At 49.2% G+C, this 21,783-nt stretch overlaps 7 protein-coding genes across 7 annotated transcripts; 3 read left to right on the forward strand and 4 right to left on the reverse strand.

The window, feature by feature from the left end:
- Positions 1 to 1,710: 1,710 nt before the first annotated feature.
- Positions 1,711 to 2,022, reverse strand: N7533_000570 (uncharacterized protein; the record flags this gene model as incomplete). Its single annotated transcript, XM_057097220.1, has 2 exons — positions 1,711 to 1,759; positions 1,823 to 2,022. 2 exons carry the CDS (start codon positions 2,020 to 2,022, stop codon positions 1,711 to 1,713), a joined length of 249 nt encoding a protein of 82 aa, XP_056965713.1.
- A 2,863-nt stretch (positions 2,023 to 4,885) lies between these two features.
- Positions 4,886 to 6,265, reverse strand: N7533_000571 (uncharacterized protein; the record flags this gene model as incomplete). Its single annotated transcript, XM_057097221.1, has 3 exons — positions 4,886 to 5,136; positions 5,189 to 6,189; positions 6,261 to 6,265. 3 exons carry the CDS (start codon positions 6,263 to 6,265, stop codon positions 4,886 to 4,888), a joined length of 1,257 nt encoding a protein of 418 aa, XP_056965714.1.
- Positions 6,266 to 7,015: 750 nt separating this feature from the next.
- On the reverse strand, positions 7,016 to 13,150 carry N7533_000572 (anaphase promoting complex subunit 1; the record flags this gene model as incomplete). The annotated part of the gene is made up of 1 exon (XM_057097222.1): positions 7,016 to 13,150. The coding sequence occupies one exon, from the start codon at positions 13,148 to 13,150 to the stop codon at positions 7,016 to 7,018; it is 6,135 nt and encodes a 2,044-aa protein (XP_056965715.1).
- Positions 13,151 to 13,628: 478 nt separating this feature from the next.
- N7533_000573 (uncharacterized protein) lies at positions 13,629 to 15,662 on the forward strand (the record flags this gene model as incomplete). Its single annotated transcript, XM_057097223.1, has 2 exons — positions 13,629 to 13,687; positions 13,760 to 15,662. The coding sequence occupies 2 exons, from the start codon at positions 13,629 to 13,631 to the stop codon at positions 15,660 to 15,662; spliced, it is 1,962 nt and encodes a 653-aa protein (XP_056965716.1).
- A 2,081-nt stretch (positions 15,663 to 17,743) lies between these two features.
- N7533_000574 (alpha/beta-hydrolase) lies at positions 17,744 to 19,401 on the reverse strand (the record flags this gene model as incomplete). Its single annotated transcript, XM_057097224.1, has 4 exons — positions 17,744 to 18,820; positions 18,867 to 19,027; positions 19,093 to 19,216; positions 19,267 to 19,401. 4 exons carry the CDS (start codon positions 19,399 to 19,401, stop codon positions 17,744 to 17,746), a joined length of 1,497 nt encoding a protein of 498 aa, XP_056965717.1.
- A 1,115-nt stretch (positions 19,402 to 20,516) lies between these two features.
- On the forward strand, positions 20,517 to 21,002 carry N7533_000575 (uncharacterized protein; the record flags this gene model as incomplete). The annotated part of the gene is made up of 2 exons (XM_057097225.1): positions 20,517 to 20,552; positions 20,751 to 21,002. The coding sequence occupies 2 exons, from the start codon at positions 20,517 to 20,519 to the stop codon at positions 21,000 to 21,002; spliced, it is 288 nt and encodes a 95-aa protein (XP_056965718.1).
- A 187-nt stretch (positions 21,003 to 21,189) lies between these two features.
- N7533_000576 (uncharacterized protein) lies at positions 21,190 to 21,417 on the forward strand (the record flags this gene model as incomplete). The annotated part of the gene is made up of 1 exon (XM_057097226.1): positions 21,190 to 21,417. One exon carries the CDS (start codon positions 21,190 to 21,192, stop codon positions 21,415 to 21,417), a length of 228 nt encoding a protein of 75 aa, XP_056965719.1.
- Positions 21,418 to 21,783: the final 366 nt, after the last annotated feature.

Below are 21,783 nucleotides of genomic sequence, written 5' to 3' on the forward strand. Positions count from 1 at the left end.
TCATTCCGGATACCTCCAGGGCTGCAATATAACTTGAAGTTCTAAGGTTAGAAGACTTATTCCGAATATAATCCTATTAGCTACCAATGAAACGGACTTCAACTTGAAGTTTGTTCAATACTTACCTAGGTAAGTTCAAACTCCCGAGGTCCAGAGCTTAAATTTAAAACCTTCACCTGGAAGTTAAAACTTCCAGTGGAAAGCACCTGGGCATCTAGTAACTAGGTAACTCACCGGGGCAGACTCGGGGATACTCACCACTTACATCTACTGACACTTGGGCAGAGCTCAGGTCATATTTCTGAACCGAGCCCAAATGCGAAATACTTCAAAGCATACCTACCTAGGTAGTAGTAGTAGTAGGCTCTACCTAGATACTGAACCAACTCGACTACTACTATTAGTAGTAATACTACTAGTACTACCCCAAGTCCGTGGCGCGGTAGATGCACACCTGGGCATACACTTAGTGGCTACCCAGGTCAAAATCCCACTCCCTTCAGAATCCATACATGATGACCAAATCCACAGACTACGTATACTATTCCACCCCCTCACCAATAGGAAGTGAGTAAATCAACTCCTCCCATGTCAAGTTTTTCAATCGGACTCACACCACTTTCCAAATACGAGCCGAGCCGTAACTCTGCGCGCTAGATCGACATTTCGAATATCTGGGTAGGCCAAGCATCCTATCAGCCTCTCCCAATTATCTAGAAGTTGATACCAAAAATACTATATCGTTCCAAGGTTTCGAATCATGATATCAGATATAGGAGGTCAAGTGGGTAGCACCATTCCGAATCTACCTAGGTAACACCACTACTACTACTACTCAAAAAGCCGACTTTGTTCAATAATTTGAACTTGAATTCAAAAAGTATCTTCTGCTACTTCTTGACTTAGAGAAGCTCACCACTTACCTCCAGGGCCTATACCATGCTTTACCGACCCCCAATGCGACCTCGGGAAATACCTCAAGTTGAAAATAAACTTCCTTAAATGGCCTAGCCCATGTGACAGCGTACCTAAGTATGCATATACGCTTTTCTCATTTAGGATTGTACATGCTGGCTGCATCACAGACTGCATATCTTTCATTGCCATTGCCAAATAGGAAGTAACTAAAGTAAACAACCCCCCATATCCAGTTCTAAATCGTGAGGCTCAGCTCAGATTCTCGAAATATAAGCCAAGCCGTAATTCTGGGTGATAGTTGATCGACTTTTTGAATCTCTGAGAACAGGCCCGGCATCCTATCAGCCTGTGCCATTACCGTCGCTAAGCCCGTTCGTCCAAGCCCTGCCTAGGCCCCCCACTCAGGGTGCGCGGACCCACTTCGAGCTCCTCGCACGAACCGGGCGTTAACTAGTTATAGCTTGAAAATATAAAATCGTAAAAGTGAGTTAAATGTCCGAGCGGATGGGGTCCTTTTTTCTCATGATAGCTTTTAACAGTCTTGGAATGGTGGTACTAGTACATCATCTAGGTAGTATACTACGGCGTGCAAAAAAGGATATTAAAATATTTTATTGATATTTTTTCTATTATATTATATTGCGTATTCCCATCAATTAAAGTCGTAAATTATAGCCCAAATGCCCAGCATCCCAGCATCGTTCGCCATCTCAGGCTAGTGTGTTTGTGTGTGGACTAGCGCAGTGCAGTGCAGTCTAGTCCAGTCCATGCGGTCCAGTTAAGGCTAGGCCTTTACTTGGAAGCAGGCTTGTCGGAGTTGCGACGGTTGAGCTTCTTGGTCCTATTTAGCGGATTAGCGTATGTTCAAGGATAATTTAAAGTATTGGAAGCGTAGGCAACGTACTGGCGAGAGAACCATGAGAAGCGGCGGGAGGAGGAAGGTCCAGCAGAGACGGACTCTTGGGACTTGTTCATGTCCTGGAAGATGGACTCGATCTGCTGAGCGTCGAGCTTGGCGCCGCCGGCAACGTTGCTGGTGCTGGAAGCAGCCGAGCGAGGGCTGGTGCCGTAGGGGCCATTTCCGATGTAGGGGCAAGCGACCATTTTGATGTGTGTGGTTGGTTGGTTGGTTTGTTGGTTGGTTGGTATATACCGAGGATTGGTATTGGAGGAGAGTGGTAGTGAAGTGAGGAGTGAAGTGAACTGGATTGGATTGATGATATTCGAATTCTAGCTGGACATTGAAGGCGTTTATATCCTCTTCTACTTCCTTGCCTAGTATACATCAGGTTAGCTCTTTTTTGCGCTTTTTTCTCGCAGGTCATGGGACGGACAACCCGAAAACGTGTTCCAGTGCCGGGAAGCCGACCCAGCCCCTCTCAGCCCATGCCGCTCCCGTAACTCTGCCAGCTCTGCCAGCTAGCTTTGCCCGGCAAACCTGCACAAAACCAGTTATTTGCCACCCTGGTCTAGGCCGATCTCCCGATCACCCATCACCCGATCATGCAAAATTTTCCTTGATATCTGAGCTCGGCTCCATCCGCGAAACCAGCGAGCCTATCAGGGCGTTTCTATGAGTGATTTTTTGGAAACTCCTGACAGCTCGAGACCCTCTTTGAGTCTCCGCGGATAGCAGCATTCCTTTTCGTTAATCATTTCTATCACGCACGGTGGCGAGACCGTGGTACCTGTCTGTGCTTGGACCCTACCCTGGCCCGACCGAGATAGGGGGCGGCTCTGGCTCTGGCTGTGGCTGTCGTGGGCGCTCGGCTTACTTTCTCTTTTCCCAAATAAGCACCTAATGTCCTATCTATACTCGCTGTATGACCATTCTAAATTTGAAGATAATAACTTGATCTAGAACACACTTGGAACGTCTTTATTCATCCCTGCGCAAAATAGCGTGATTGCGCTCGGCTAAGGAGCAAAGTGTTCTGTGCTCCGTACTCCGTACATCCTCGCCAAATGATATCGTTAGAGCTTGCATGTGCTGCTCTGACAATCCTCTCTGACTCACGCCAGCTGGCAGATTCCTCATTCTACGGTGTATCCCACAGACCCTCCCTGGGTAGAACGCGTAAACGATTTTGGAATTAGGCTTGTGGGTATAGTGGGGCTACCCTGCGAAGAAAAAAAAAATTGATATGCACGCGCACTGTACTTGCAGACTAAGAATACCTCCGTATGGTTCCAAGGTTCGTGGCCCGTAGTCATAGCTTTTGTTCCGAAGAGACTTTCGGCCCGCGTTCCAGACTTGGAAGCAAGGGTAACCTACCTATTGTGGTCGTTATCTGGTCCTGTGGGCATAATAGAAGGTCCTCGCCCATGGGATGCTCTTATCTACCGAACACTACATTCCGAAAACGGGATCTAGCTGAGGTTCTCTAGGGTAAACTGCCGCATGGAAAAGGTGGGCCGGTCGGGACTTCCTCTAGTCACTGGGGAAAATCAAGTCTGGTGTACGGAGTACGGAACGGAGAGATAAGATTCAAATGCATCCCATTGTCATACCATGGATACAGTACGTCCCGAAACTGGTGCAACGGTTTACACTCTTAAAGTGATTATTTAGCCCAACTGCCAAGAAATATTAGACCATAAGGAATATAGTCGGAATAAAAATATTCCTCTTCCAGTCTCGATACCGTGATTTACTTTTATCAAATTACACCACCTCGTCTTGTAATTGTTTGGCGATCCAAGGGAACTAGAACTTCCAGGGAATTGCAAACAAGTCAAACACTAGAGCTTGGGACGCCATCAGTAATCTGCCCTTTATCCGATTCTGCGGACATAGTTGGCGAACGTTCACCTTCTTTGCATCGCTATCTATCGAACCAGCAGAGTTTCAGTCCTGTGGTTGAAAGTGCAGATAGAAGCGTATGGGATGAAAAATCTCCGGACTGTATCCACTACCAGATCGAGTGGAAGCGTTTAATTGAATAATCGAGTTGTGGTGAAGGATACAAAACAAGACCTTATTCAGCTACCTAGATCCTACTGGTAAAGAGGATGCCTGTCATATTCTAGGGCGGAAGACAGCTCGTGGCCGACGGGTGAGACTAGATGATATTGACATGGTGTTATCGGTGAACTCCTAACGGAATATTGACAACCACTTTGAAGGTACTAGTGTTGATTGGACCGCTGTGGAGAAACAGCTGCTAGCGTGGGCCTATCTATTCCATCGTGGCAAGAATATACGGCTCCAGATAACGATCAACTATATAGAGGACAGCGGGCCTCTTCCTTGTAGAATAGACAAGAGAGGAAAGTCATCGGTGACTACACGGATGCTCGCTGACCGAGACACGTAGATCGGCGCGGAGCAAGTCTACGGCCAACTTTCCGTCTGGCGTGAAGTGTATCGTGTTATGCGATGTCTCGGGCTTCCGTGTCGTCACGAAGGACAATATTGCTGGCAAGATCTAGAGGGAAAAAGGCACTATAGATTGCAAACACACTATCTGAGTCGTAGTGAATAATGAGTTGATCCCTTCGATGTATACATACCTTGGTATATAGTGCTATCTACTGGGTATAGATTCAGTAAGGGATCTGGAGATATGGAAGAGTTAGGGCTTAGTGCAGAAACAGTATCTGTAGGTAAGGGATCCAAGAAAGTCGCCAGGAAGACAGGAAGTGGAATCGGTTGTGATTCAGCAAGGCCCTAATCTCGAGAAAAGACAGGGGCCACCATGGGGCATCATGATTAGCCCCGGGATGACAGATATCAGGCCGACCCAAGACGTAGGATATTTTCTTTTGCGGGATTTGATCGAAACCTTCTTCAGGTCGGTACCTCATCTACATAGCTGAGACAAGTCGACTATCATCTATATAGCATAGGAAGACCAAGCGCTGAGTCTTGATTTCCTCGATGTTTGTCACTCTAACAGGGTCGTTCATTATAGCCACGCCTAGCTATGACACCGTAGTTTCGTCACTAGAACAATCACATATAGTACTATAAATCGTCTTTCTTCCAAAATTGCCGCTGTCTCTGGTCCCATGCCTGCTGGAATAATAAACCAACTTGAGCAGCGCCCTCAGCCGCCAGATAGCAGTCTTGTAGCCGTCCTCCTATGATCTCAACATCACCAAGAGCATCTTCAAGGCTCTGCTTGATTAATGATCCGTCAAACCCACTCGTCAAAATAAACGCTTTATCAATTTTGGTAGTGGCCATGTCATCCCAAATATCTCCGGTAGGATTGTCTACACAAATATCAGCTAACAATTTTACCCAGACGGTCCACTGGCAACGTACTCGCAGCAACGAGATAGTTATGAATATTCTGCGCAATGCTTTGAATATATTTCATCTCTCCTGCTTCGACATCAACCCATGACAGCACAGCAGTGGCGTCGGGGTCCTTCAGATGCAGAGGGTATTCGTTATGGTGATGGTCCGGGTGGTCCTCGGCCCCCAGCACTTCGCGATCAATGTTATCTCGTATCAGCACACGCGCCTTCCGGACTTCTCCCTGCAAAGCGGCCTTGGATCCACCGAGCGAAAGCCAAGTCTGTAGGATTTTCGATCGTTCAATGGCCGAGCGGGTTATATCCCGATCGAGACCGGCACTTCCCCAGGGGTCCATGGGGAGGCGCCCATTCCGGGCCATTGGCTGGGGACTCACATTGAGACCTCGCAGGTCCAGATAATATTGTCCTAGGTCCATAATGAGATATTTCCCGTCCGCCTCTCGAGGAGTCCCATTGCTGCTATATGTTGATAAGGCCATCCGGCTCATGGGCTCCACCAAAGGCGTGATGCCAACCTTCTGGCTCGCCTCGAGGAATAAATCCACCAGGGTTTGGTTGAAAAAGTCCGGGAGGGCGATGACCGCCGATTGCATATCAATGTTGTGCTTGGTGCGTACCTCTTCCTGCAGCCGCGTGAGGATATCGACAAACGCATCCTTCACATCATTCAGCGTGAACTCCCCTAATTCCGACCTTCTGGCACTGCGAAGCCGAGCCGTGATGCCGTACCAAGCACTGCAGACGCACTGCCGTACCCAAGACAGGTTCGCTGTGTCATGGCTACAATAGGTCAAGGACGATACGAGCCTTTCAAACAGCTTTACCACAGCATTGGAAATGCCAAAGGTCCCTTCGTTCGTCCGGCCATATAGGGCGTCGAGCGAGCCGTCACTCCATGCTTCTAGTCGCAGCAGGAATAGATAGTTGTTCAAGGGATCGCCTAGCTCAGGTTTGATACAGGCTGGCAACGTCACATTATCACTGCTATACGCATGTGCCACAGTTCTAGGATTCTGGTCAATAGTCACCACAAGGGAGGAGGTGGCGGCTTCATCAAAGCGATTTTTGACACGCACATCATATCGGGCCCCAAATCAATGCCGATGGCCTGAGGGCGGGCTGCAAAGATTGCGTCTACAAGGGATATAACGAATCCCCCGCAGAGAACCAATCGCAGCAAACACACCATGTCGGATTGATTGGTATACCATACAGGTCAAGCAAGGATTTCAGGCATGGCGGAGGGAGTCATATTTCCGTGTGAGTCTAAACAATGCCAAGGGACATTGGGCGCTACTTCACATGCAGTGACACACCACCAATGAAGTGATGAGTTGCCAGTAAAAGTGAAATGAAGCCCCACCTCAGCTTCACCTCTGGGTAATGGCGGTGGATGGGCATTGGAGATATCAGATGTATTAATTTACAAGTGAATACATGACAGAAATTACTGTGTAAGCTACGTACGAAAGAATACATACGCAACTCCCGGAAGAACTCTCAATACAGACTATTGTGTTTCAGCACAAGCGGCAGAAAAGTTAAGCGGAGAGTGGATCAGTTGCACCGGTTTCGCGACGTGCTGTATCATATCGTACAGGAATACCAATACCCACTCGCTCAAGTATACGACAGAACGAAACACCGACCACATGCAGAGGTATACGAAAAAGAAATGAGATAAACAATACACCCACCCCCACTAACTCTAACTCTGCTTCCGATCATCAGCCTGCACCCCCCCAAACCCGCCACTTCGTCTCCTCAACAAAGTCCCTCCGCAACCACAATCCAGAAGACTGGGACTGGGATTGCGACGCGCCCTGCGCAGTCAAGCTCTTCGACTCGTCGCCAGACTGGACGCGCTCAAGCCAGTCGAACAGAAGACGCAGCTGCCAAATGCGATCGCGGACTTGATCTGGGTCTGCTCCGCGACCACGGGCCGATTGAATGATATTCCGCACCGTGTGCGAAAGCGCGAGTCTCGAGTCAACGGCCGAGGTGCGGAGCCAGGGGGGGGCGCAGTGACGGCTTGCGTGGAGATACGCGGGGATGGAGCTGGGAAGGAAGATGGGAGGACGAGGGAGCGTTCGCGGATATCTAGGCCTTGTAGGGAGGGGAGTTGGAAGATCCAGTCCCATGGTGATTGGGATGGGGTTGTTGCGAGGGATAGGGAGCCTGATAGTAAGGACTCGCGGCCGAGTTGGGCGGGTGGTGGGAGGCCCTTGGCTGAGTTTGAGATTGTGGTTGCGGCCGTGGGGAGGATGTCTTGGGCTTCGCTGAGGCCTGTGAGAGTTGATGCGAAGACGGAGGTTGGGGCGCCGGATGGGCTGTAGGTTGCTTTTCGGCGGAGGTAGACGGATGGATCACCGTGGCGGAATTTGTTGCGGAGGGCGTCGTCTTGGCTGAAGTCTAGGACGAGAGGCCAGTGGTCTGGACCGCGGACTTCGATTCGAGTGATACCGCTTGGGTCTGGGAGGAGGCATGGGGCGGTGATGGTGTGAGTGTCGCCGACGTGGTAGGAGATTGTGATAGGAATGGAGATTGGGCGGCGAGTGTCAAGGTCGCGCGGGACTAAGCAGCGTGGTTCTGCGGCTAGCACCCAGAGATGACGGAAAGCTTGCAAGTGGCATTTGTTGTCGAGGACGGTGGTTGGGAAGATGGGGTAGAAAGCGCAGAGCAGGGAGACCACTGCGAGATTGGATGTGCCGAGTGTATGGCTACCTCCACCAAGGAAGAGCATGCCGATTGCCATATGGGCTGCCATGTGACTGCCATAAGGCGTATCAGGATCGATCCGACCATGAAGTGAGCGCAGGCGTCGGAATAGTGCCAAATCACCGGTGCCAGCCATGACCGCGGCCGCAGATAGAGCCACGACATCTTGACAGTTCCTAACTGAATTGCGGGCGAGCTTGGCATCGTAGTTTGTCACCTGGAGTCGCGAGATGCGGATGAACTGATCCAGGTAGAACAGCAGTAGATCCCTTGCCTGTGTATTGCCAGATCCAGCGTAGCGAAGACCGAGAGCAAAGCAAAGACCTGCGAGGATGTTGAAGAATGGCATGTCTTCACTCCGAAGCTGGTTGATGCCAGTAAGGCGAGATCGCCGACGGTAGATCTTTGGCAGACTTTCCTTGATCCATGTCATACTAGGCGAGATGCTATCCCACATGATGACATGTCGCGCCAATGTACGCAAGAGGAAGAGATCCGGTCGGACATAATCAAAGCGTACAGTGGTATCAGGAATGTCAACCTTCTTGGCCAGCACTGCATCGTTGGTTTTCATGAAGATGATGGTAAGAGCAATTGTGGCGCCAGCAGTTCCTCGATCAAGAACATGAGCCAGATCAACATTTTTGGTACCAACGGCAATGGCCAGCAGGCGTTCGACAATGTGCATATCTCGCATTCCCCGAAGATCCTTGCCCTTGCCTAAATTAATGAGCCCCAGGGCGAAACCGGCAGCTAGGCGATAACCTTCGTCTCGCAAATCTTCTTGCGATGCTGATTGTTCTTCTTGTTCAATGTTTTCGATCTCTGACAGCATAACTTCACTCATGCGTCGATGCTGAGAGCCACAATAGAGCAGGCCGATACCCATAATACCGGCAGTTTGTGTCAGAGAGGAAAGATTGAGTTCCGCTGCTCCAAGAGGCAGCATCCTGGTAACATGGACAGAGAGTAGACGCGTGATGAGCGTATCCATTGTGCCCAGATATGATGCAGAAAGACCTAGCAATAAGCCAATGGATGTCATCGTGTGCTTGGGTGTCAGGTACTTGAAAGCAACCCATTTGGCCAGTGACTTCAAATGGCCATTCAGACCCAGAGCTAACAGGAACCCGGCGTGACGATTCGTCAGATCCTGCGGCTTATTGAACAAGATCCAGGACGTGTCGATTCCCTTAGATGCCTTGGAGATCGCAAGACCCGTGGACACTCCGTTATGAAAGAAAGCCCAGCAGACCTTTTCCTCCGTAAATGCAGTCCTTTCGGCAGAAACAGTCACGTTTGATGGCTTCATAACACATTGAAGAGAGAAAGATGGGATTGGCAGCTTCTCCGTCAACAGTGGCAAACGACCGCTGAAGGAGAGCATGGCGCGGCCAGCAGGAGTGGAAAGTGTACGGAACGACACAAGCTGGACGATCTCTTTTTGCGCCTCAAGCAAATCGGAGTCTGTCCAATCTGCCTCGGGAACGCAATCTGCCACAGGTGCCTTGGATTGATTGAGAAGACGAGCAGCCTCGAGGAAACGTTTGTCTTCCCTAAAAACCAATCGAGTGACAGAGAAACGATCAGCTTCAGCAGAAGCTTCAAAAGCATTGATAGTATCAATCTCCAACGCTGAAGCGCTGATGTTGTGGAAGTCGCGGAAGGCATCATGAGACACCATAGGCTGCTGTGGTGATGCAAACGAAGGAGCGTGGACAGGATTCATTGACATATAGAGGTCCTCTCGATCGACAAGCTCTAGCAGAGTTGAACTCCAAGATGTCGAAGCCTCGATTTGGCATTGCATCACTGCTTCGTATAACGGTGCCCCGACACCCTCAGGGAATGTATCAATGATGCTCTTAGTCAAGCCCCAGCGATGAAGAAGTTTGATCTTTTCTAGGTGGGTCGACACATTGTGGATGTCAGAGAGGAAGCCGTTCAGAGCCAAGGTTCTTGGTGTGATGTGGAAGCATTCTTGCCACATCCGCCCTTTCCTAGGGGCTCTGTCTGATGCGCTGACGATATCGAGAAGTGTAAGGAATGGGGTAATAACTTGATGTGCAGCATCCATGAGGTAGGCAAAAATCGACGGAGGCGCGAAGGGCTCTGCGGGAACATTGAGTAATGAGATTCGAGTATCCTCAAAGTTCCAACGATCCATGCTAGCCATTTCGGTGCCATAGTAGGCATCTTCGTTCCAACCCCAGGATTCCCAACCGAGCCAGCCACCAAGCTGAGCGATGACTGGGGCAAGTAGTCCCAAAGGATGTTGAGATTCCTCAGTATCACAGCTGGAAAGTTTCTGCTCTTCTCGGAACAGATGGAGGCCTACGAGGATAGTACCCAAAGCAGTGCATCTCGTGCTATCGGGGAAGGAACCAGAGATAGGCAAGTAGCCCTCTGAACCAAACGCCCTGGAGCCCTGCGGAGTTTGGAGAAATTCCCGACACAGCGATGTGCACCTGGTTAGATAAGAATTGTGGCGATATGTGGACCGACTTGCGGCGGGTTGGTCCATTTTAGGTGTTCGTTGTACGTCGCGGGTAGCAAGATCCTCGATTGCATCTTGTTCCACAATCCAACCCCAGGCACTGCCTGCCATCCAGGGCGCGGTGGAGCCACATGCGCCAGACTCTAGATCGAGCATAGTCTCCCAACTTTCCAAGTCCACGTAGCCACCGCTGCTTGATCTGAGAAGACCCTTCTTTCGGCGAGTTCGTTTTGCTGGAGTTTGGGGCGGAGGCTGTTTGATGAACGGGACTGCTAGAGAGAATAATACAATCACCAACGCCGTAAATTCAAGATCCTTTTCGATATCCTCTTTTCCTCGCAGCCATTTCATGACTTCCCACCAGGCTACCAGCATACCGTCACCTGCTTTTTCAGATTCGCGAAGCACAAACTTGCAAACTCTTAGGACCCTTTTCACAAGATCATTTCGAGGCTCCATGAGGATTTGTAATCTATGTCGTTGCTTCTCTGTATCCACCAAATCAATCTTTCCCTTTGAACAGCCATGGTCAAATGACTCGAAAACAAGATTCGGGTCTGCCATGACTCGGTTGACACCGCTATCTCGTGGGCGAGTGACGAGTTTGTTGGCAGAAATCCCATGCGGCTCGTGAAGCTGCAGAGGAACCGGAACGTCGATCTTTGTCGGGCTACCCCAAAGTGTTTGTAGAGAGAGCTCACGCTTTCCATTTTCAGTAACAGACAGGGTCAGAATCCGTGAAATACCACCGTCTGTGACTCGACACGTATCCCAAATATTCGGAGCATGCTGGATGCCTGTTGCGTGAACTAGCAATGGGCGCTTATCTCGGTTGTTGGCTTTCTTCCCTGTTCGATTTTTCGATACAGCAACCCATTCTGCTCTCAGATTGACAATGGCCATGTTTCGAGAATCGTGATCCAGGATACAAACAGCCACTGAGACAGCATTTCCGTTGCGTGTGCTGCTATAATCAGATGAAGCCAAGGTGCAGACCTTCAGATTCTGGGCCTGTGAAGCGGAACCAGAAGCCCGGAAGTTGCCCGAGAACTTTGAAGAGAAACTCTCGACTTTTGCAAGTAAAAGTTCTTCCGGAAGACCCGATGCTGACTCGCGAAGAGCGATATTCTCGAATCCTTCGGACAAAACATCGTTGTTGAGCTCTTCTAACAGCCTGTCGACTGGCGCATCCGCAAAACTGCCCGCAGCGCTGTAAACAGATCCTGATGTGGGAGGCAGGGAGCCACGAGGATTGAATCCGAAACTAGCCCGAGTGCTACCAGCGCCTATCGATTGCCGCAAGCTACCATGAGGTAAATTATTGGTCTGACCGCCTGTCGCAAGGTCGGAGAACGTGATACGATCTTGAGTGGCCGCAAGATCTGTCCGGGCAAGCAATGAGCTGACTCGCCTTGACGTCTTTAAAGGCACACCGACATCTCCGAAATCCTGAGCTACTCTGGAGGCCAGGTCATCTTCGGGGTCATTCTTCCCCTCTCTAGAATGAGAACCGTTTTTGTTATCGGTCCAGGGCCCAAAGCTTTCTCGGATCGATGGTCGTGCAGCTGGGGTCGTTGCACCAGTTGCCATTCCAAAGTGCGAACTGCGTCTCTTGGATTGGGTACCCTCTGTGTGTCGGCGAGTCTTCTCTTTGATCGAGCCACCAGGTTCATCATCCCTGTAGCGCGCTGTCCACACAGTGTAAAGTCCCGTAGTTGTGTTTATGGTGACAACCAGAATTAAAGGGGCGCCAATAGATACTTGGCCTGATCCAGAAAGCTCATCTTGGGGCGAGATGTAGATGATCTCATCGGCAGGATCAAGTACATCCAGCCCAGATGGTCTTCGCTTGGCACTGCTGATGCTACTCTGCTTCCATCGTGTGTTCTGTGATGTCACAACTAACCCCATTTCTGAATGAGGATCGATGAGCGAGAAGACTCGAGGAATGTCAGTGGTTGAGGTTGACTTCGGAATCCATGATGAACCCTGGAGAGTAGAACGCTTTGATGATTGACGTCTCCCTCTGCTGTGCGATAGTGGTGTATCTTGCGATTGCGAGGCGCGAGGATCGAACAACGAAGAAGCTAGGAAAGAGTTAGGAGGCGCTGTTGGCTGCTGGCGACCCCCGTCATCGTCCGGGATTTTCCTTTGGAAGAGAAGGCCCTGAGGTGTAGCAAATACAGACTGAACCTCGAAAGGGAGAGGAATTGTATGGCTGTTTCCAGCAACGAAAAAGATATGCGCTTGTGATTTGAGAACGACCACTAGAGCTCGTGATAGTTTCTCGTGAACGCGCTGGGGAGCTACCACTGCCGCTTGTTCTTCACCATGCAGATTCAATGTTGGGCCTGGATTTGTTCGCGTGGCTTCGGCGGATTGCCTTTCGGATTGTTTCCCTCCTCGAGCATTTAGCCTGGCACTAATCGTGGGAGGCTTTGTACTGCCAGGACCTTCGTGAACAGAACGTTTAACATGGCCCTCCGCAAATTGTGTGAATAGGGCATGTCGTATCTCCTCTTTCTCAGGATCCAATCGGAAAATTCTCTTTACCATCCCTGCGCGAGTCCATACCACGCAATGCGATGTCCACACCAACTCGTCGTCCACGGGCCCAGTCAATCCATTTGGGTCCACACATGTTGTCCATTGATATTGATTTTCGGAAGGATCGGGGGGAAGGAGTCCCTCAGTAACCAAAAAGGAGACGGCCGAGGGTTTGTGAAGGCCGAGTGAGCGAACGGATGCCATGGTGGGTTGTTTAGTAGTCGCAACAATAATCGTACAGCGTCGTCACATATGATTTTCCGACAGCTCGACCTGGAGGAAATATTTCCATGGCCAAGATCTTTGTAGAGCTTCAGTCGAGTGTGCTCCACGAGGATAGCATGTCGGGTGATGATGTCGTCAATGTTTGTTGCGGGATGCTGGTCGGAGTGGGAGGATGCAGACGCGCAGGAACGCGGGCGGACTTGGATCGGCATTGGCATTGCTCTTTGCCCCAACTTCTTTTCCAAAGCTGCCACAACAACTTCCTCCCTCTCAACCACCCACCACAACCCCCACCGCTACGCTCCAGGCCACACTTATCCCTTGTTGTAAACTTGGGTCTCGTTTACACGAATTCACGAACCTGGTATCTCGAGATTGAGCCCGCTCATCATCCCTGCGGTGCCACTCGGCGCCTGTGCTTGAAGCTCAGCTCCCTGTCAGCGTTGCTACCGGCGCAATGCCCTCTTTTCCTACTACTCCTCTAGCTCGATCTCGAGAAGATGGCTTACAGCTCAGGTAAATGATTTTGCTACCTAATACTGGCGACCAGGTTCTGCGGCTAATGCGATCTCCTTTGCAAATTCTTAGCTATCGACTCCCCCATCGTGTCCACGCAGTCAAAGCCTATCCCATTCGAGCTCGTAACGGCTCTTCGATCATTATTTATGGATATGAGACTGGTCTGAAAGTCATTTGGAGAGGCGGAAGGCAATTCTCAGAATTGAAACGGCCTGAGCCCTCTGCGCAAGACAAAAGCACTGGGAACAATGGAGGGGATTCAGTCATGATCATCGACTCTGACGAAGAAGATGCGCCAGAAGTGTCTACATCCCAAGAGAAGCCTAGCTACGATTTCAGCAGTGAAGAATCCGAAGTCGACCCTGCCTTTCCTTTTGAGGCCATCCTCCGCCAGATCGATATCCCCTTGGGTAGCCGAGTGCTCGACATTGCTGTCCCTGGTGTTCAACCCGAAGAAGCGCGCTCGCCGCTCGATCCATTTCCGCCCATGGTGAAGAATATGATTGTGGTTGCAGCTGTTTGCTCCGATCTTTCAACGCGGGTTATCGCGCTTCCGCTTACTCCGCCTCACCCTGAACAGACAGATATGACAAGTTGGAACGTCCAGAGTTTCACTGTTAATGGAGGCGTGACTCACCAAGATATTCCACGCGGTGTATCCCTTGCATTTACCTGCCGGGAACTTGAAGAGGAACACGATCGTCGCAAATCGCGCAGCCGGACGACAGGGTCAGGAGAGTGGGATCTTCTGGTCGCTACACACTCCGCCGAGGGATCAGGCGCCCTTCTATTGAACAGAATTCCAATCCGAGAAGACTCATCCAGCAATGATGTCCAACATCGCATCATCGAGGAAGATATTGTGACTCAACGACGGGCCTTGCCATCACCAGCTCAAAAGATTACTTTCAATCCTTCTTCATACCCTTCGGCTCGTCACTCGAATCTCTTGGTGGCTTTCCACAGTGGCTGCGTCAAGATCTACTCTTGCTTTTCTGCCCCGAAGTCCTCAAAATCATCGCGCCGTTCATCTAGCGCAAACGAGGACTACGAAAGCATCGACACAGATGGTCGATGGCTAATCAGTCTCTACCCTGGATTTGAGCACGTCTCCGCAGGCATTCCCCGTCGCAAGACCATTATTGATGCGAACTGGGTCCTTGGTGGACGAGCTGTTATGGTCCTGCTCGCAGACGGCGAGTGGGGCGTTTGGGATATCGAAGGTGCTGGGCCTGGTACTATGAAGGGCCCTTTGCACCGACAGTCGAGCGTACAAGGCGTCACTGGTGGCTCACTGACTACATACGCAGTTAGCGGTCGTATCGTGGCACCGCCGTCTAATACACAATCAGATGCGGAGCAGCAGCGACCACGGTTCGCGCCAATGACGCCGTCCACCAAGCGAGTGCGCGAGGACACGCTTCTCAAGGGTTCTATCACCGCTGCGAGCCCTTCACTCCGCGGCGAAATCTCTGTCTGGCAAATAACCTCATCGCAAGAAGGTCTCCCCGACGAATCAATTCTTCTACGTCACGGTAATTACAGTGCCGCCATCCCAAGTTTGATCTCTCTCTGGCGCAATGCCGTGCGGGCAAGTGGCACCTTTGACGCATCCAACCGATGCCGAGTGACCCCGTTCCCGGACGTTAACTTGATGGGCGAAAACTTCCAGGCAATCGGCCACCTCCCAGCCCCGGCCCGTCTTTCCCGGGCGGCAGATCGGCAGACCTTCGACGTTCTCGTCGCTGCTGAGCATCAGATCATGATCCTCGCTCCTCGACTGGTCGAGTCAGACGAGAGCACAGCAGCGCAGGCCGCGAAGCAGGAAGTCGCCGCAGAGTCGGATCAGATGATGCTGCAACGAGGCGAGCTCGATGTGGAGGGAATGGGCCGACTGTTGAACGGCATGGCGAGCGGGGCTGGGTCTCTGCGCATGGGCAGCCCGGTCAAGCGAGCCCGGATCTTTACCTGATCGCGACATAGATGATACCAATGCTCATTAATGACGTCTGTTCTATTCTATTCTACTACTCCCACTTACTTACCTACTCCTCCCTAGGGGTCTATTATCTCACATTAGGAAACAACTACCCATTCGCGCTGTCAGGTGGAGCGCAAGGCGAGATTCATGCCTTGAAATTCCTTCTTCGGAAGTGAATAAGCTCTGTATCGGATGCGATATATCGAATACCATTCTTCATGTGCTTCGTGCACCAGCCCTGGACTACTTGTTAGTTCATCGTGACTTCTGTCGCGGCGTCCGTGCTCTATTCGGGGCCCTGTTCTATCTTGCGAACCTATTACGGAGGCTGCTCGGTCTTCGGACAACATTCACAGCAGTTGTCGTGGTGGGTAGCAAGGTAGACAGCCTGGATTGGGTGCGGTGCGTGAACTGGCTCTGATGGGACATTCCTGTAAATCTACCTCATGTCTGAGCGCCAAAAATTTTTAGTATATTTTTTCTGGACCTGTTCTTCATAATTTAGTCGAGACTCCGATAAAATATCCTCAAGAGCAACTTGCCAGCTTCAACACATTCTCTACCCGAATATGATCTACCCGAGTGCTTACTCCAGGGCTATAAGTGGCTACGAGAGCCCACGCATATTGCCTTGGTTGTATATCAAACTTGAATTTTGCGGCAACACTTCCCAGGTGACGATCAGTACGTAGATTCCATGCTATCTAGAACTCTTCTTCTTACAGGGTAAGGGTACGGGTATAAGATCCACAACTGTACCCGTGGTAGGGGTAGTTATACCATGGGCATACCTAGGTACCTATCCGTTTTGCCAGGTCTACCTACACTCCTCAGCAATCTTACCTTCTTCATCATCTTCTTTTATTTTCGATCACCTCTCTTATTGATTACTAAGCTAATCACCAAGCTTTTATACCTATCACCTAATAGTTACTTCTTGAAGGCATTCAGACCTTCCCTAATGCTTGTAGGACCTCAGGTCTTATAATTATAATATACTATAAATTAAGATAAGTGTCAATGTGCAGGCCTGGCAGATAAGTATCAGGAGCTAGTCAGGCAGGATCGTACGACAGTATGGTAGGAACAAGCAGGACACAAGGATCAGGATGTATATTGATGGGCTACGGGACAGAATGTTGACCAGAACGTAGCTTAAGGAGCTACGCTTGTGCAGAAATCAGGATCAGACGTAAGTCTACTTGTCACATAATCTCACATACGGGGTCCTTATCCGTACGAGGGCTCACACCGTGACAATATTACTACTTATATTACTACCTACTTTAGTATCTACTTCACTACTAATATTACTACTATTTATTTTGATATCTAATCCTAACCCTAATCCAGATCATAATACTAATCCTAACATATAAATATGTATTATATTTGATTATAAACCAAGGTACAAGGATATATTATCTTCTAATTAATATACTTATTATCTACTAGCTTTAACTGAAATTAATACTCTAGTTATAGCTAAGGGGATTCTAGGTAGCAGAAGGTAGTAGAGTACCATTTCAAAGATTAGGTAAAATCTTTTCTATACACCTAGTACCTTGCCTATATCTATTTATCTCTTATATACCTGGCATGACCGTTCAGCCTCCACATAGCATTCCCGCCTCTCCCACCCGTTCTTGCCCCTCGTTCTTCCCGTCTCCGACGCAGCCACCCACTAGTCATAAAACAAAAGGCTAACGCTTCTACATGCTACTTGCCTATAGTTAAGACAGTATAAATTCGTCTTTTATTTTCAAACGTTTTTTCCTCGAATCGTTCATCGAGTGGCTTCTCTAGCACTGCGGGAGATAGCTAGAGCCAAAATTCGTGCTTGCAGACAGGAGGAATCAACAATCTTCGAATGACTTCATAAATTAAGAGAGTACCTTCCAAAGGTTCGGCTATCTGTCAGACACTCATATAATTCGGCAACGTAAAAAGATAGAGGCACTCTTGTTTTGCTATGAAGGCCGTTATGACATCCTAGTAATACTTGTATCGTCCTCAAACTGCTGTGTTCCTGGCGTGAGAGAACCTGGACCCTTCAAAAACAAACATCTGACTCATCGCCGCACACGGGGTAGAACCAGTTTTCCATGAGAAAATATGACGTTCTCGCCCTGAAACCGTTCTGGAAGCCTATCGCCACCTTCATGACGCATCGGAGGAATCGTGCTAGGAGTGTTGACTGAACCGATCTCGAGACTGAACCTCTGGTTCTGGTCAAACAGAAATGCCGCCGGGTACAGAGGAACGAGAACCGAGTAAACTTTCCCTTGTGTAACTTCAGAGCGTGCCATGGGTTTTTGAGCAAGGACCTTTTCCTCAACAAAGTCTTTTGCAACTTCATCACGGTGCGAGAGACGGAAATATCCGCGGGCGAAACTGTCCATCGGCTCGCCATGGTTTCCACGAAGTACGATCACATTTCCGTCAACGTCCACAGCCCGGAGATAAATGAAGAGATCAAGATCTTTAGCGTGTGTACAAACTTCTAGCTCGAGGAAAGGTGACCCCAAAAGCTCAAATGATTCTGGGAATGGAGATTCCAAGAGAAATTGGAGAGACTCTTTGAATCCGGCATAGGCAAAAGACTCTTTGCTCCCGGATGGTGGGGTGAAGGACAACATCTTCTCTGGGGTGAGGTGGAAAGTGACGTTCTCTGCATCTGGGGGCGGGAAAGAAACCTCGTTTTCGCGATAGAGAGTTTCCGTACCGTGGTGCTGTAACAACCGGATGCGAGGAACATCGAGCATGCCATTTTCTTTCTTGTCAAAGAGGAAGTGATCCAAAAATTTCCTTTGAAACGCAATATGATCTGGCTCATAGAACGCGCCCAGGTGGTTTCCAGTATGCATTTCCAACCATTTATATTCAGATGAGATACCGTTGAAAGCGCGGATGTTTCCGGGTAAATGAAGCTCAGGATCAGTCCAATTCCCTGCGGAGTAGAATGGTACTTCAATATCCGACAACTTGCGGATCTTCTCTAACACCGCCCACGCACCGTCTGTGGGGTATTCTGTCTGAGTGAGCAGCTCAGGATATTCCACACGGTTGGCATCCAACTGTTCTTCTGTGAGAACACCGTCATGTTTTCCACCCTGGGATGGAACAACAATATTGTGATACCAGTGGGACTGGAAGTTATTGCTGTATATTCCACCTCTTCGGGCCGCTTGATACAGACTGCATGCGGACTCGTATGACATGACACAGGCAAGGTGCGGGGGGTTTCTGCATTGCAGCCCAGTAGCCAACCATGCCGAAGTAACTGATGCCGGAGAAAGCTACTTTTCCTGTGCACCAGGGTTGGACAGCAGCCCATTCGACAACATCATAGAGATCTGGCAGGCAAAGTCAGTCCCGATATTTTATTATAAAGAATGAGGGAATTGCTTAGCTGAATTACCTTGCCCCTCTGCATCCTCTTGGATTTTTTCAGAGCGCTCAAGACCGAAGGGATCGAGTTTTCCCTGACTACCTCCAATGCCCCTTACATCTACCCGGAGTAAAGCGTAGCCATAGTCTCGACACTGCGCACTTTCATTAGGAACTGATTGGAATACTTAAATCGTCCACGTACCCAAATAGTAGGTTCGCACAGCTCAAATGCAGCATCTGGTCCCAATGGCTTAATGTGCTTGTACATTTCTGCGTAAATAGGGGTCTTAGGGAGCCCAAACTTGGAGGCGTGAATGTCCTTGCCATAGGGCCCCATGCTACAGATCACGGGCACCTGTTTACCCTCTTTGGCCGCAGATAAAGGTAAGAAGAGGTCAGCACACAATTCAACCCCATCCCGCATGGGGATATAAGCATTTTTTGTGCGAGTATAGCCTGCTACAACGGAGGTAGAGGTTTGATATTTCGAACGGGTACAAGCCATGTTGTATGTGATAGAATAGAGAAATAGTTTTCTCAAGTGCAGACTGGAACTTGGATAGTTCGGTGAATTAGACGAAAGGCTCTAAGATGGTACTTATAGGTCTTTGTGCTAAATTTATGTTGAATTAAGCCAAGGCTCGGATGTCGATCGGCTGATAGGGAGTAGTTCTGCTATGCGTACATTCTTTCCTGAGATCGGACCCACTATCCAGCGGGGTGAATGTCATGCCAGTCCAATCAGGTGCACCGTCGCACCGGATCGGGCTAGTATGCCCCACCACACTATGACTTGGCGGTATAGATGATATGCAAATGGCGGGGTGAGGATCATGCTAAAGTAGTTGCTACCGACCTCAAGCCGTTCATTATTCTGCTGTTCCGGTTACTCTGTATCGGTTATTTATAGGCTACATCATGAGATGACTCGCTGTCTGTCTTAGTACACGGAATTTTCTAGTCATTCATTTAAATAAGGATTTCTTTTAAGCAAAGGTTGGACATGAAGGCAGATCTTGCCACTTACACCACTTACACCACTTCTCCCCACCCCCCACCCCCCACCCCCCGCACCAGCCTCGTCAGAGGAGTAGGGAGCCAGAGAGGCGGGATTGAGTTATTGCAACCAGTGATGCATGCGTGGCAGTTAGGTATTTGGATTTAAACATTCCAAATATGCGTTTCTCTGTAGCGCAAAACTTGGACCGAGGTTCACACAGGCCGTGTACACGGTTCGACCTACTGAAATGACCGATTTGCAGTTGCGGTGATGCGGGGTCATCTTAAGATCCAGAAGTAATCATGACGAGATTCTTCAAGGACCAGGGAGACTTGGGTCTAATACAAGATAGTATGATATTTGCAGAATTGCTGTAAATATCATACTCTTTCGTTTTGTTCACAGTTTTATTACGGGAAAGCTGCCTCAACTCAAGCTCAGCCCTTGGAAAAATGTCTGTAAAAGAAAAGTCTATTAAACGGATCGTGGTAATTAGGCGCAAGCCGGATATGACACGGAAGGAGTTCCTGATCCATCATTTTCAAGTCCATGGTAAGATCTCCGATTCACCGTAAGATTCTGGTATCAAGCCACAGTAAGTTCCTGAATTTTGCTTGCTCCAGTAACTGGCTCATGAAGATGCTTATATAAAACTAAAAAAAAAGTAAAACAGCAAACATATCCAGATTCACCTTTTTGATGGTGCCTTTGGTGGACAACCGGATGCCTTAAATGCCAATCAGCCATGGTTTGGCCGTGATGATATTACCGAGCTGTATTATCGTGACTGGGTGCATCTGAAGAGTGTCTTTACCTCTGAAAACGTCAAGACACAGGTCGGTCCCGACGCACTGAGCTTCAGCGATAATGGAAGCGCAACTTCCTATGATGGCCCGCGAAAAATCGCTTCCCCTCCGGACTGGAAGAAGGAATCATGAGAACGGGCAAATTCCCACGGAAGGGAAAAGGGTCGTTGCGATGTTATGATTGTCTGGCTCGAAAGAATCGGGAAATGAAGTACAACTAGAGCGTTCACTGTCCCCTAAACTTACCGAGGCCCTTGAGGCGAATGCGGCATCTGAAGTTTGGGGCCTGTCTGTGAACATCGGTATACAGCCCGAAGGAATGGACTTGGCTGCCTACTTTGGCGGCTCGAGCATGCCAACTTACCACCTTGTTTACAAGATCTTACTCAAGGATCGCGCTTCAGTGACCGCTGTCCGCAAGGCACAAGCGGTGTTCTATGATAACACGCAAGACGAGCTAAACCAGAGCAAGAGCTTTGTTGTATTTGGGGTCGAAGGGCTAATAATGGATATCGAGACCAACACCCGTGTGAATAACGAGATCTAGTGCAAAAGTGCTCCTTTGGCTAACCAAAACATTCATAGTTTGATTCTAAACACCAACCAGAAATGCCAGATCTTTAGATGGATACTAGTTTCTTGCAGATAGCAATCAAGTGAAAATTCCACTTACCGCTCAAAAGTTGTCAATCTGTTACCAACCAATCACTTTTTTTTTGTGTATTATGCTAAAAACACGCTGTTGTACGCAGCTAGTCCGGCTCTCATGATCAAAAGGTTCAGTAATTAACAGTTTGCCCATACGTACGAAATGCTGCTATCAATTATGTGAAACTAGAAAGATCTATACCTTGCTCCCTCTAGCTTGTATGAACGTTAGCCTTATCCATTTAATTTCCGTATAGTTGGTCAT

Source organism: Penicillium manginii, assembly GCF_028828005.1.
Source record: "Penicillium manginii strain IBT 31320 chromosome Unknown utg000001l:1.0-3466041.0:1.0-3467806.0, whole genome shotgun sequence".
Taxonomy (NCBI): domain Eukaryota; kingdom Fungi; phylum Ascomycota; class Eurotiomycetes; order Eurotiales; family Aspergillaceae; genus Penicillium; species Penicillium manginii.